A 14948-nucleotide genomic window follows, 5' to 3' on the forward strand; every position below is an offset into this window, starting at 1 on the left:
CACATTTTTTTTCCATTTTTGCAGGTGACTTGACCCTGCCACTGCCGAGCGTGGTGGTGGCTCAGCACCAGGACAAGGTAATCTCGGGACGTTGGCACCCCTCGGAGTTCTCCTTCCTGTCCACCTCGGCCGACAAAACCGCAACCCTCTGGGCCCTGCCGCCAATCTAACCCTTTCCGATTAAAATCAATTTGTTAATCAATAAGTCTGAACTAACCAATACTCATTTTTAAATAAAAAATATTTACGTTGCACATGAGTAATGTTTAGAGGTACTTTACGTTCTACCTTTATTAAAAACAAAAAAAAAACGGCGGGGGTCCGCGAGAGGGTCTCTAGGCTTGGAACTCATCGTTAGCTCTCGTAACGACTAGAATCTCTGCACAAGACGTCTCTTGAAAAAATTTTACGAGTCTGTTTGTCTCTTTTGCCTTGTTAGCGTTATTTATGAATTACATTATTAAAATTTACTATTATACTGTAATGTAATAACTGTATATATACCCTAAACTTATTTTTGAAGCTTTTGTATAAAAATTAAACTATTAATGTACGCGTTATTTATGTTATGTCAGTGTTATGAAAAGTGACTATAATATACGATGAGATAATTATGTTGTACTTTAAATCTGTTAAGTTACGTGACTTTTTAATAATTTCACAATAAATTATAGAATGGAAGCGTTCGTTTTATTCCAGTCCCCAACAGCACCAAAAATAAAGCTTTTTCGATAAAAAAATGTAATAAAACTATAAAGATTCACTTAGTTTCAAGAAGAAACAACTATACTCATTCCCAACACGTGCGATGCGTGTTGGAAATGCGGTTCCATAGGCATACCATTTTAGAGGTTCAAAAAATTGTTATGTCAATTTTAGTATAGGCAGGTAAGTAAATACTTTTATTTACACTTAGAGCTTGTATTGAGCAATTCCGCCCATAATTACTCATATTTCTTCTGCTTTTATCATGGGAGGTAACCGGCGTTTTCGCTAAATGCGGCTATCCTAATTACACAGGTCATTCTAGGATTTTTGGGGTCGCTGATTACGATGAGGGGGTCGGTTAGGCTCCATCACGTCAAGTTCAAGGTCAAACTGTCAAATAACCTTTCAAAAATCTAGAAAAATTCATGGACATGTTTTTGAGGTGGCTGAATCCGAATCCGGCGTTTATATTTACTTGGCATGCATCCTCGAAGTCATTCAAGGTCATTTGAGGAGTTTTTGAGAAAAAATGCCAAGTACCATCCAAGAAATCTGAAAAAATTCATACGTACGTTTTCGAGGTCCCTGAATCTGAATCTGAGATCAGTCTATCTCATTTCAAGGCCATTTGAAGGTCAAACGGTCAAAAAACCTTCCAAAAATCTAAAAAATTCATGACATGTTTTTGAGGTGGCTGAATCCGAATCCGGTGTTTATTTTTACTTTGCATGCATCCTCGAGGTCATTCAAGGTCATTTGAGGGGTTTTTAAGAAAAAATGCTAAGTACCATCCGAAAAATCTGAAAAAATTCATACGTATGTGTTCGAGGACCCTGAATCTGAATCTGAGGTCAGTCAACCTCATTTCAAGGTCATTTGAAGGTCAAACGGTCAAAAAACCTTCCAAAAATCTGAAAAAATTCATGGACATGTTTTAGAGGTGGTTGAATCCGAATCCGGTGTTTATTTTAACTTTGCATGCATCCTCGAGGTCATTCAAGGTCATTTGAGAGGTTTTTGAGAAAAAATGCCAAGTACCATCCAAAAAATCTGAAAAAATTCATACATTCGTACGTTTTCGAGGACCCTGAAACTGAATCTGAGATCAGTCAACCTCATTTCAAGTTCATTTGAAGGTCAAAACGGTCAAAAAAACCTTCCAAAAATCTGCGAAAATTCATGGACATGTTTTTAAGGTGGCGTGTTTATTTTTACTTTGCACGCATCCTCGAAGTCATTTAAGGTCATCTCAAGGTCATTTGAGGGGTTTTTGAGAAAAAATGCCAAGTACCATCCGAAATATCTGAAAAAATTCATACGTGTGTTTTCGACGACCCTGAATCTGAATCTGCACAATTGTGCCACAGAACTAGAATACCTGCCTTGAGATGACCTTGAATGACCTCGAGGATGCATGCAAAGTAAAAATAAACACCGGATTCAGATTCAGCCACCCCAAAAAGATGTCCGTGAATTTTTTCAGATTTTTGGAGTTTTTTGACCGTCTGACCTTCAAATGACCTTGAACTTGACGTGATGGAGCCTAATCGACCCGCTCATCGTAATCAGCGACCCCAAAAACTCTTGGATACCATCTTCGATTCCCGTGCACAAGCCTAGATAGAATGTTGACCTGTGTTATCGTATTGACACCCACCTACAATTCCATTCCAAACACTTATTGGAATAACTAAAATAATAACACGCCTTTGCCACTTGTACGCCTATGACACGCATCGACACGCCTCAATTAGAGATTGACATTACAGTGCAATACATCTGTAAGGACGTAAATTTTTTTATAACTAGGTTTTATGGGGATAAAGAATTGTAATCTTGAGCAAGTCAATTATAATAAAATGGCAGGATTATTCCTGTTCTATGGGTGCGTGAATTCTCTGCATTTGGAAAACCGTTACAGTCAAATAAAATTAAAAACTGTTTCACTAATAGAAATACTGCAATAATCGACGTTCTGTCTACAAATTGGCTTATATCCAGAGGTCTCTATAGCAAATAGCCACCAGCAATATATTTTTATAGATTCTATTACACATATGCGGCTTGTTAAAAAATTTCTTTACACCAAAAAATGATTTGAGATTCAAACCAAGTCAATTTTATAGAAAATCTACGTTAAAATGGGTGAAAGTCTTATTTGTGCATTAATTCATCATATTTAGACAAACTGTGTAATAAAATCTATAAAATTGTAATGTTGGTTGCCTATTTGCTTATAAAGCCCTCTTAAATCATGTTTCACATATCTCACATACTTTAATACGTAGGCAACCGTATATACCGCACATACTTTACATACATAGAAGTATGTGATATACCGCACATACTTCTATCCTATACTAATCATTTTGCGATTGACTTGAAGCCGAAAAGTGGGGCGACGGACCAGCGTATTCATACGCATGCGCTTCCTTTATGGGTTTTGATTGGTTGAAAGGAACCAAGAACGGTAAACAGTAAGAAAGCCAAGCTAACCTAAAAATATTCTCATTATGTTTTGTGTTGATGTGTTGTGTTAGTCCTTTGGTGTATTTTCTCTAATAATTGCGACTATTATCCTGTATATATTTTAACCAAAAACTTTATTAAACTTTGTTTGTTGTTAGTTATTAGTATTAGAGATATGGGTAGACTTTGTGCCTTATGTCGTTCAAAGAAAAGCGAAGAAATTTAGCTCCACGGGTAAGTACATTATATTTTTATTATTATTCAATATTGTACACTGAACTGGTTTATTATGCAAAAATCGATATATATGTTTGATAGATATTATATTTATGCGTACTTTTATAGTATATATTCATGGGTATTGTATTGCTTAAGCCATGCTCTTGTAATTAAATTTTCGTTCTTTTGACAAATTACTGAAATGCTGTCGATAAAAATACATTGTTAGGTAGTTCAGCAACTTTCAGCAGTTAGTGTTTGTATTTTATTTTTGTACCTACCTTAAAGAAAACTTTTTCTTTAGATTTCCTACAAATAAGGAAATGGAAGCCAAGTGGAAACTAGCTTGTGGATTTGAAAAATCTGATTGTGTTAAAACCATTGTCATTTGCTCAAACCACTTTAAGGTGGAAGACTATTATACTAGATTTATTGGGTCATATGATAAAAGGAAGTTAAAACCTAACGCTGTACCATCCGTGAATGTTCCGCATAAGGAAAATATTTCTCCAAATGTCCAACAGTTATCAGGTAACCTATATACGTACTAAATATTTATCCAATAGCTAATATATTTTTAATTTTAAGTAACATTTATGCAGGTTCTAAATAAATATAATAAAATTCAGGGCATTACTCCTCAATGAAAATTAATAGGAGTTTTTCATATGAAGAATTCTACGGATCCCTGTGAAAAACGTTTCTCAATTTTCAAAGAGAAATTACCCCTGAATGTTTTTGCATCACAAAGTTACTTTTTAATCTAAAAAATAGGAATAAAGTACCTAATATGTCAATGGAACACAGTTTTTGTAACTTATTTATTTCCTATATTTATGTACAGGGTGGCTGATTTTCGAGCCTCATTGCGATCTTGGAAACAATAAGAGATACAAGCTAGATTAGTTAAATTATGGCAAAGTTGCGCAATCTGATAGTTGTCAAGATGCTATGTTGAACTTTGTAAAATTCTGAAAACTTTCAGAAATATCTGAAAAAAAAACGAATTTTCATAAAATCTTTTACTTTTTTCGACATTATTTGAAAACAAATTACACTTCTGTCTAAATTCTTCTAAATTTTATATTCAGTTTAAATTAAACATGCTTTTTATTACAGCAGTGGAAAAGAAAAACGAGAGCGATGAATTTAGTGAAGTCCCTTCAAAAAAACTTAAGATGGATCGGATGACAAAGAACGAATCAATGGAAAGGATTGTATCATCTCAACCTAAGTTTACTGAATTACCCTCAACTTCTGCCTTAGAAAGTGATCCATTGTCAGGTGAAGATGTTATTGTTTCTACCCCTAGAAAAAATCAGAGAATCGGAAGATCAAGCCCAGATGTAGCAACACCAAGACGTGCTAAGAGAGCTCTCTACCAGTCCCGATATGTTCAAGGTCAACTTCGGTATAGGATTAAAAAATTGCAGCAAGATAAAAGACGACTTGTAAAGAAGATATCGACATTGAAGGAACTTGTAGAAAAATTAAAATCTAATAAGTGAAAATTGTGGCGATATATTAATGGTAAAGTTATAATGGTTATAGTTGGTTAATATTAGAAGATGGGTTGGAACCTTCGGTGTAGACACTATCGGAGATGAGTTCTCCACACACCGAAACGAGGTACTTTTACTGAACATCAAATTTAATCATCCTTGTATGATGTTACCTTGGTTAGAAAAACGTATCGGGAAAAGTACCACCCTTGGTGTGTGGCAAACTCATCCCTGGTAATGCTATACTTGTACAGGGTGTCTCAGATTTTAGTCAAGAAAATTTGACGAGCAATAGAACTTACAAAAACTTATATGAACTTGTATATTTTAAAGCTTCGTTTTCAAGATACAAATTGTTAAAATTAACAAAAAAAAATCCTTCAAATACCCCAAAAACCATCTGGCTGATTATGGTAAAATTCCATTTTTTTTAGTGATAAGTAGATATCTTTATCTGATGTGATTAGACTTTACTCATTTACCAAAAATATTTTTTGGTAAATTTTACACCCTCTATCTTGAAAGTAAAACTGAGAAACCTGTAAATTCATATGAACTTTTCCTTTTATTTTTACAAGTTCTATTACCAGTTATATTTTCCCGATTACAATCTGAGATACTATACTTTTTTTAATATTCCATAAATAGGTGGGAAGCAATATTTATGGTCCATGAATATGAAACCATATTTTCAATTCATGTTCTTTCATTATAACAAAACAACAAAAATAAAACAATTAAGTCAATTATAATTAGATATTGTATTGTTGTTTCGTTGCATCGGTTGGAAAATTAGAAAGAAAAATTGAAAAGTTATTTTTGTAAAAATTGGAAAATGTACTTTTTCAGTGACTGATGAACAAAACCAAATTATATAATTTTTATAAATGTTAAATGTGTATTTACAGGACAGAACTCCCCCAGTAATAGTGGAATTGATAAACTCCAAAATAAAATCAAGAAAATTGAAGTACTCGCAACAACTGAGATGTTTTGCTTTAACTCTTCAATTCTATTCATCCAGAGCATATAACTATGTAAGACAATGGGGAAACCTGCTACCTCATCCGTCAACTTTGAGACGGTGGTACACCATTGTCAATGGAAGACCTGGTTTTACTCAGGAAGCATTTCAAATTTTAAAAGAAAAATCAAAAAATGAATCAGTTATTTGCAACATCACAATAGATGAAATGTCAGTACGAAGCCAAATACTTTATAAAGGCAGCAGATTATTTGGATATGTTGACTTGGGAAGTGGAGACATTCCCACGGATTCTTGCCCCCTTGCGAAAAGTGCCCTTGTTTTTATGGCAGTTGATCTTAGGGGGCACTGGAAAATCCCACTGGGTTACTTTTTAATTAAATCACTTAATGGAATGGAAAGGGCAAATTTATTAAAAACTTGTTTCGTATTGTTGCATGAAACTGGCAAATTTGCCAGTCAATTTGCTTTGATGGGGCTAGTGTGAATCTGTCAATGGCTAAATGTTTAGGTGCCAATTTTGAATACGGATTTGCTTTTAAACCCTATTTTTCTCATCCAGTTACAAAAGAAAATGTTTATGTATTTTGGGATGCTTGTCATATGATAAAGCTTGTTCGCAACACATTTGGAGACAAAAAAGTTCTCTACGATGAAGAAAACTTACCCATAATGTGGGACTTCATAGAAAATATTGTGAAAATTCAAGAACAGGAGGGGCTTCATTTAGGGTGTAAAATTAATAAACAGCATATTTGTTATTATGATAATAAAATGCGTGTTAGACTTGCGGCACAAGTTTTAAGCGAATCTGTGCATAGTGCACTCATATATTTACAACGAAAAAATGCTACTTTTACAGATACTTTTACATACACCTAATACAAATGCTGATAATAATTAATACATTATATTATCAAAATTCAAATTTCATTAGAAAACTCGATGGGTGATGATCGATCTAAGTAGGGATCTTGTACTATAACATTTATTGGTTTTTAAAAGTGATATGTTTTGTAAATTTACTTCTTACTGACACATTAACTAATTTGGATGCCTCATAATGAACTCTCACAGTGATATACTTTAAGCAAATCAATTTAATTAATTCTACTCTGTGGTTGTCCAAAATATTCTGCGTTTTTATATGTTCCACCATATAACTATCAGAAAAAACATGTACATTGTATAAAATTTTGTTTACAATTACTTTTTCAAAATGTTTTATTTTTTTAATAGAACATTCCATTTGCCTAATAAGTATTTCAATCGCCTTACAAATCTTTATAACATCATACGATGGCATAACGTAAGACCCCCTATTTTTCAGATGAGTCAATAGTACTTTATCTTTTCCGACTAAATATTTTCTACAAATTTCACGTAATTTTTTTTAAATTCACGAGGAAATAAATCCTGCTATATATGAAGTGACATCTTCTACGTAAGGAGAGAGTTCGTATAACGTTTTTACATAATCATGGTCAAATAAGGCGTTATCATCTGTTGCTACATTTTCATTTGTCTCGCAAAGCGGATCTGTTATTTTATTTGAGCAGTAATTTAAAATCGGAACATGGTCCAACTGGCAACTGCCATCTTGAGAGGCACACACCTCATTTTTTACAAGGAGCCTTTTATACGCCGCCTCAAATTGAATGGCGTTCGGGTTATTATTAAAGCCACCCCTACTTCTTATTGCCCCAAAGAATGTCTCGATATGGTCCTGACTCAATTTAAAAGTCAGTAGATATTTTAAATTGTGCTTTTTCAAGTCATTGTAAAGTGGAAACATGTTACACAAACATATTATAAAACCAAGGAACCCAGTTTTTCTATTGCTGTCAATGATTCTGGTTCCACTTGAATCTTTTAAGCCCAATAAATATTGTATAAAATATTCGCTACTATTTTTTAAGAAGTTTGCCTAATAAGTATTTCAATCGCCTTACAAATATTTATAACATCATACGATGGCATAACCTAGGACCTCCTATTTTTCAGATGACTTAATAGTACTTTATCTTTTCCTACTAAAGTAATACAATATATTTATTCTTAGAACACTATATTTGTAAATAGCTAAATATTAAAAACTGTTATGGTATAGTGTATATTTTAATAAATAAATAAATAAATAAGTGTATCTTGAGTTTTTTTTTATAATCTGTTTAAACCTTCACTAACTCTTCTATTAATTCATCTTGTGTTGATACTCAGTAAAAATGTTTCAAAATTTTACTCGATAAGAGCCTTCCTAGAATAGTGGACATCATTATCGGATTGGTCTCCTATAGATATTTTATACCATTTTTTTATATTATCGAATAAACTGCAGAAACCACTACAATAAATAATTATGTAATAAACTTTTTTTTTATGAAACAAAATAATTCAGTTGTGCTGTATAAAGCGAATAGTGACGATTTTTTGTTTAATAAATACGCCAATGTTATTTAAAAAATGTCCAAAATTACGAACATAGCCTATGTACACAGTTTTAAAAGCATATAAATTTGTATTCTGTTTTATTTTATTTAAGGCTACAAAATATTAAATACTGCTATGCAATACGTTATTGAAACTAATAAATAGTAAAATAATGTATTGAACATGGAGCCTATTCTATAGAGGACTCAGTAGAAAAGTAAACATTCAGAAATTGGAGTGAACTCAGTGAAAATATATTTAATAACATTTTATATGTACATATATAATCGGCTATAGTACAGAGCATGCCGTGACAATCTTTTGAATTTGAATGCAACCCACATTGCAACCGCGCCTAATTATGGAGCATGCGCAAAGCACACGGAGTACGTCTCACCCCCACTTTTTGGAAACAAGGTCATCCATTGAAACTATAGGTAATAATCAGTATAGGATAGAAGTATGTGATATACCGCTACAGGTAGCGACATCTTCTGACAAACGGCGTAACCTCGTTCATGTTAATCAAAACTACCTTTACAAAATTTAAAATCGGCCTAACAGATGTCTAAACGTCAGTCGACAGTCCGTTTTTTAAAATTCCTTCTATGTAAATAAATCCTTGTGTACGTGCAAGTTTCGACATGATTTTTTCTCAAATTCTAAATAAAAGAATGCGAGCTCTGTAGCGGTATCTGTTGCTTTATGAGTCCGGTGTCGGGAAACCGGTTTAATTGGAACACTTTCGATTTTTTCGGCGACATTATTGTGTTTTGATGTGTCGGTGAAAAAGTGAGGTTATCGTGTCCCATGTGAACGTTCTTCAGGTGAGCGTTGAATTTTTTTTTCGTAGTTTTTTTTTGACATTCCTTTATAGTTTAGAGAAGGTCATTGGGTGTGATTTATAAGTTTTCTACGCGGCTGTTCAATCCGGAGTTGTAGTACCGTTCGACGGAATCGATAGCAAAGGCAATTTAATTCTTGGAATTTTCCATTATCGGCTTTGGAATTTAAATAGTTTAAACTGCATTTCATTAATTTCATTTTACAGAATACATTTATATTCTTAATTTAGCCATATTTATGGCTAAATAATTGTCACAAGTGCTTTCAAAATAAGAAATAAACATGTGGTTAACGCTAGACAACAAGGCGCCTTGTTAATCTTTACAGTTTTAATAATTCATTGTTAATACTGAGTTTTTTTCAAAAGACTAGATATTGATTGTATGGCTACTAGTAGAATCTTTATTTTGTAATTTACATGCAACAAAATGTACAACTACAATAAAACATGAAACCTTTCCAATGCAATTAACATTTTAATGAATATTTATAGTTTTTCGTTGGCGTAGAAGCTAAAATATGCCACAGAAACATACACATACGTACCTACGCCTGTGTTAAAAATAGACAGAGAAGCAATGGCCCGTTAAGTCATTATTTATAAAATAATGTACGTACATTAAATTGTTCAATCGAGTGTTTAATGTATTGATTGCAATGCAAAAACGATGACGACGGTAGAAATGGAAAAATAGAATTGTTTTCTGTGTATTCAATAGGAATAGTTCGTATTATGAACTCTTCATTTATTTCGCTGGTGATATTAAATGTGAAATATTAGAAGAGAAACATTAATTTTTTTTATAAGAAATTTAGGAATATCATTCTATGCTGCACACACATCGTTGATGTTTGCAGCCGATCCATCAAGATAACATTCTTCAATTTATCAAATAATCTTTCTACGGGTGGCCCGATAAGGGTAATAAAAGGCAATTAGAATATATTAGATACTTAAACGTTTTTTAATCGGGCTATATTTCAAATGGGATTTCTCACAGCTTACCGTCTTAGGAAATTTATGGTCTTGTGAGATATGAGCAATTTCATCCTTACGTAATTTTGTATCCTTTTAAGTGATGCTAAGATTGACAAGCTGAAATTGGCAGACAGCTTCCAAAATTCGGATTCGTTAATAACTTGCACTTTTTCTCTCAGTGTAACTGGGTAACTTTTCGTTTTCTTTTATCGACTCGAATAATAAAGCATGGAAATCTAAAATCAAGTACGAGGTATTGTTCTTTTTTTAATTTGAGCATGTATTTTTATCGAGACGATTAAAAAAGTGAACAATTTGCTGTATAATAAGTTCATTTTGAATTAAATTGAATGTAAAATAATTTACGAGTAGGAAAAATACTAAAATCCATCTCAAGTGGATTTACAAACATATTTTTGCTCGATTGTAAGTAAACGCAGGTTGGCAAATACCTGATAGAGTTTAATTGTCTTCTCAACAATAAAAAAAATAAGTATCGGTGAAGATAATCCATTTTTATCAATTAATCCCTATTATTTTTAAATGCGTATGAATTTTATTGAATGGGATGTGGGGCAATAATCATAACAACTGTCATTATACTTTCGAATTGACTTCTACTATAATTGGATTATTACGATTGACCTTGAAAACAATAATTTCTGTTTTTATGCTGATTTTTATTAACGTAAAGTTGGTACAATGTTTTTTAGGAAACTTCGCCGCAGAAGTACATTTGTAATCCACCAATAAATGTGCAATTATATAATAAAATATATAGTCGCGACGCGAAAAATTAATTAAGGTGTGTTAATATAATTATTGGCGACATAAAATCATATTTTATTTCCAGACCAATTATAAATTTTTATGATCGAAATTCCTCGCTAGTATGATAGGCTTAAGAAAAGTTACCTTTAAATGGTTCTGGAATTGAAACGATTTTCAAACGTCGATAAATGTTTTACTCTTTAGTTGTTCCAAGATAAATGCTTATTTTAATTATTCCTATGTAAACTGTCTCTTTCCAGCGCAGTATAAGTAGATACTCCAGATCTTCAGTTAAGGTACATGCAACTCAAGGGTATATCAAGTCTTACATGAACATGAAGTACATACGTAGGTAAACAAGCCCTTAACATATGTTTCAATTACATTGAAATCGTTGCAATTTTATCAGAATTGATATTTGAAGAGCGGCGCAACACGTCTAATCTATTAAACAAACATTTACTCGACGAATCTGAAGAGTGTATATAAAACGCATACAACTGGGACCACGCCCCTTCCTTTATTGACTACCGATATCCTACAATTAAACTTAATCAATCAAGCGTATGGTAGGTACACGTCGATAAGTCTGAAGACCTACAGAAATTATTAATTTCAATTATTAGCTGGATAGTTTCTAATAAAAATTAAAAATGCTCGGCAATTACCTATACTTTAGGAACAACAAATATTGATTGACTATTGACATTGCGTATTGTTAAGGGTAAGTTTTTTCGATGTGGAAAAACAAAAAATATTAATGGGAATTTCGAATATAGGATTTAGCGTGGTCTTAGTGATGTCATTTATAGATGAGTGTATTAGAAGGGGGACAAATATTGAACCGTGGGGAATTACAGATTTTTAAGTAACTACGACCAGTGTAGTGGAAGGATTAATCTTATACAACAAAATGACGTTACCGTAGTCGTAATGGTTACATAACTTTGTCAAATATTGGAATGGAAAAACATAACCTTTGTAACTGGTTTATCGGAAACAAAAAAAAAACAGCTTGTCCATTAAAGTTTTATTGCGGGTAATTGATTGTTTTGGGCCATCTTTTTCGCAATTCAATAACTTTTATGTCTCAATAAAGCGCGTTACATTGTTATAAAATGCGCATCACGAGATGACTCGATGGAAACTTTTCAGTTCCTAAAATTCGAAACAGAGGTGAATTTTGTATTTTTACATCACGTCGTCGATGGGTATTCTGCCAACAGCATTGGCCTTTGGTGGTGTCATCTGCAGCGGTTTCGGTATTTGGGGTGGTTGGAAACTTTTTGGAAACATAGATGAAAACTTTACTGGCCGGGATTTGCCCTGCCTAGAATGATATTCCAGTAATTATAGTGACTCATCGAAGCTTAGTATGATCCCTTACTTGTTTTTATTAAAACCCGTAGCTGTCTAGGCTCGAACACCTCTACTTTCGGTTGCATAGATCAACCTGCATACCTACATTTTATGAAAGTACCAGTCTACAGCCTTCGACTCGACCAACGTACAGCTGAGGCACGATTTTGCATTTTTGCGACAGCAGCGGCTCGCAGTGGAACAAGTGAAATAATTACGCTTAATATACCTGATACATTGTAAACAGTCCACTGACCTTTCGCAGGATAAAAAGCGTTACCCAACCTTATGGCAAAGAGCTGCAGGGAAATTTTATTGCGGTCTTTGCAGTATAACTGTCGATGTTTGTATTATAACGAACGGATAGTAAAATGAAACAATGGTAGTTCTGATGCGAAATATTATCTTTGCACCGGACGGTACATACCAACGAAGTGGTTAAACTGTCAGGGTGTGACTTTTTTATTAGTAATATTTCGATTTTGTTCATTCAAGAAATAAATTGTATGTAAAAAGCCAAAGATTGCGATTTATAAGCATGTATTTAGTATTGGCCTTCATGTGGTGTGACTTTTTTTGCTGATTTTATTCGTACAAAAACCAGATTGAAGCTAAATATTACGATTCATAAGACTGCAGTAAGATTATTAAATTTGATGGTAAAAGGAACTTAATATTTTCTTCATTATTTTGTTAATTTTTAGCAGAACGGTTTCAGTTATATCTAGGATGTCAAATGATTTGAAGTGTGACTTTTTTTACCGATCTTTCAATTTTGTTCGTTCAAGAATCAGAGTGTTAGTAAAGCAAAGCTAAAGGTTGTGATTTATATGCATGTAATAAGATTATTACATGTCCTGCTAAAAGGAAAAGTGACATTTTGTTTGTTTTTAACTGAATCGTTTTCGAATTTCCAAACTATTAGTCTTGTAAATGGAGTATTTTGTCCATTACTAAAAAGAATGTCTCAGTAAACTTATGTGAATCTCATGAATCCAATATTTTCTTTTTTCTAAATGGTTTAAAATTTAAACGCACTGAAAATTGTATTATAATTTACGGAATTTCAATTCGCTTAACATCCTGTTATGAATTATCCTCCACCGTCGATGTAAGTCAAAGCACCGCTTATATTTGTCGATGAAAATTTACTTTTGTGTCATTAAAATGATTGTGGTTCTGTTTAATGTACATAAACTATTTATGTTCAAATTATACTGGTAATTTTAGAAATCTACACGTCGTAAAATTAACGCTCAAATTCTTAAACAATTTATTGTCTATTTAAGTGTAATAGATAGAAACTAAAAACGCTTCATCATAATATGTGTTTAGAGACGTAAAAAGTGAGAATTACAAACCATTTAAAAATATATGCATGCTAGATAAAATTACCACTAGGTGTAATAATATATAACCTTGGAAAGAAAAGTATGTCGAAAATTAAATGACGCATGACGTGACAATTGTTTAGTCAGTTTTTGGCTTTGCTAGTACACTGTACATTGTCATAATTTGCTTACAATGCATGTACGAACTTTTGATTGATCATAAAAAAACTCCATTCATTTGAATGTTCTAAATGCTTCAAAAGATAATTCAGTTAGATTAAAATGTCTAGTTTGGAATGTCCCATATCTCTTAAGTTTCATGTTACAAGATACTACCTGAGCCATTTGTCTCTAGCACCTTTGAATATTACGTAAGGAAACAAAGTTGATTATCCCTCACCACCCGAGAAGGAAATATGGTGAAAATTTAATTTTCTAAAGCCAGCTGCCTCCGACATATTAGGAAGTTTCCAAGTTTGACGGATGGAATGAAAACAAAATTTGCGCGGTCCTCCATACCTCATACGAAGGCAAAACGTGTCCTTACTCCAAAATATTTTTTCATACACGTTTCATTCTAACACAGCTCAACGGTTTTAGTTTCATAACGCAAGTGGTATGTTATTTACGGACTTAACCTCCCAAGGGGATATTTATAGTAACAAACAACATTCCTTTGAACCCGCATTACGATTTAAAAACGGTTATTAACATTAGGTTATACGCTTCCGAATAATACGAACGATGTAAACTATACATAATAATAGCTATTCAATAACAGAATAGAGCGGTGATCGATACAGCGAAAAAAAATATTTATCTCAGTGATCGGTGTAGAGGTGTACAGTTCGGAGTGCGTATTGATATTGGCTCATACATGTGCCACCAACTGTGAAAAATACGTTAATGACATTAGTGGACTGAAAATCGCGAATTATGAAAAAGTTAGGAAAAACTAGTGATAGATCAAGATCGGTAAATGTAGATGTTTGTCTCTTATCATTACTATTTACCAAAAGGGTACAGGTAATAATTTTGTTTAGAAAACAATAACAGAATAATATTAATATGTAGGAAATAGTCCCTAACGTAGGACTAAGTGCTTGTTAGTTAGTCCTTAGGCTTTGGGCTCTAATCCTTGTAGCTTGAACTCTCGAGAGTAGATGGTATTAAAGTCAAAAACTGGTTGATAGCTTGTCTCAGTGATATGTAAACCTACTTTTATTTATGTTTGCTGATGATAAGTCATATTTGCTTTATGGAAATAACCACCAAGATGCCTTTTCATGAAATATATTGAAATACTTTTAAATATTTAAGTACCACATAAAATATCAGTTAACTGAAAA

General features: G+C 32.8%; 3 protein-coding genes across 12 annotated transcripts in view; all 3 read left to right on the plus strand.

The window, feature by feature from the left end:
• Positions 1–681, plus strand: part of LOC108906530 (WD repeat-containing protein 47) — a 62389-nt gene extending 61708 nt beyond the window's left edge. For all 9 annotated transcript variants that reach the window (XM_018709819.2, XM_018709828.2, XM_018709826.1 and 6 more), the window contains one exon: positions 25–681. In XM_018709819.2, the coding sequence (XP_018565335.1) occupies positions 25–170 (146 nt within the window). In that variant the 3' untranslated portion in view covers positions 171–681. The remainder of the gene's footprint in view (positions 1–24) is intronic.
• A 2378-nt stretch (positions 682–3059) lies between these two features.
• On the plus strand, positions 3060–8236 carry LOC111693206. Its single transcript, XM_023457455.1, has 3 exons — positions 3060–3411; positions 3701–3927; positions 4516–8236. Exons 2-3 carry the CDS (start codon positions 3720–3722, stop codon positions 4902–4904), a joined length of 597 nt encoding a protein of 198 aa, XP_023313223.1. The 5' UTR covers positions 3060–3411; positions 3701–3719; the 3' UTR covers positions 4905–8236.
• Positions 8237–9118: 882 nt separating this feature from the next.
• The window catches only part of LOC108906529 (band 3 anion transport protein), a 90117-nt gene continuing 84287 nt past the window's right edge, over positions 9119–14948 (plus strand). The window contains exon 1 of one of the 2 annotated variants that reach the window (XM_018709812.1): positions 9119–9140. The gene's annotated coding sequence lies outside the window, so the exon portion shown is untranslated. Of the gene's footprint in view, positions 9141–14455; positions 14575–14948 lie in introns of those variants that run through there. The other variant, XM_018709815.2, reaches the window with a different exon arrangement.

Source organism: Anoplophora glabripennis, unplaced genomic scaffold (genome assembly GCF_000390285.2).
Source record: "Anoplophora glabripennis isolate ALB-LARVAE unplaced genomic scaffold, Agla_2.0 scaffold116, whole genome shotgun sequence".
NCBI lineage: Eukaryota > Metazoa > Arthropoda > Insecta > Coleoptera > Cerambycidae > Anoplophora > Anoplophora glabripennis.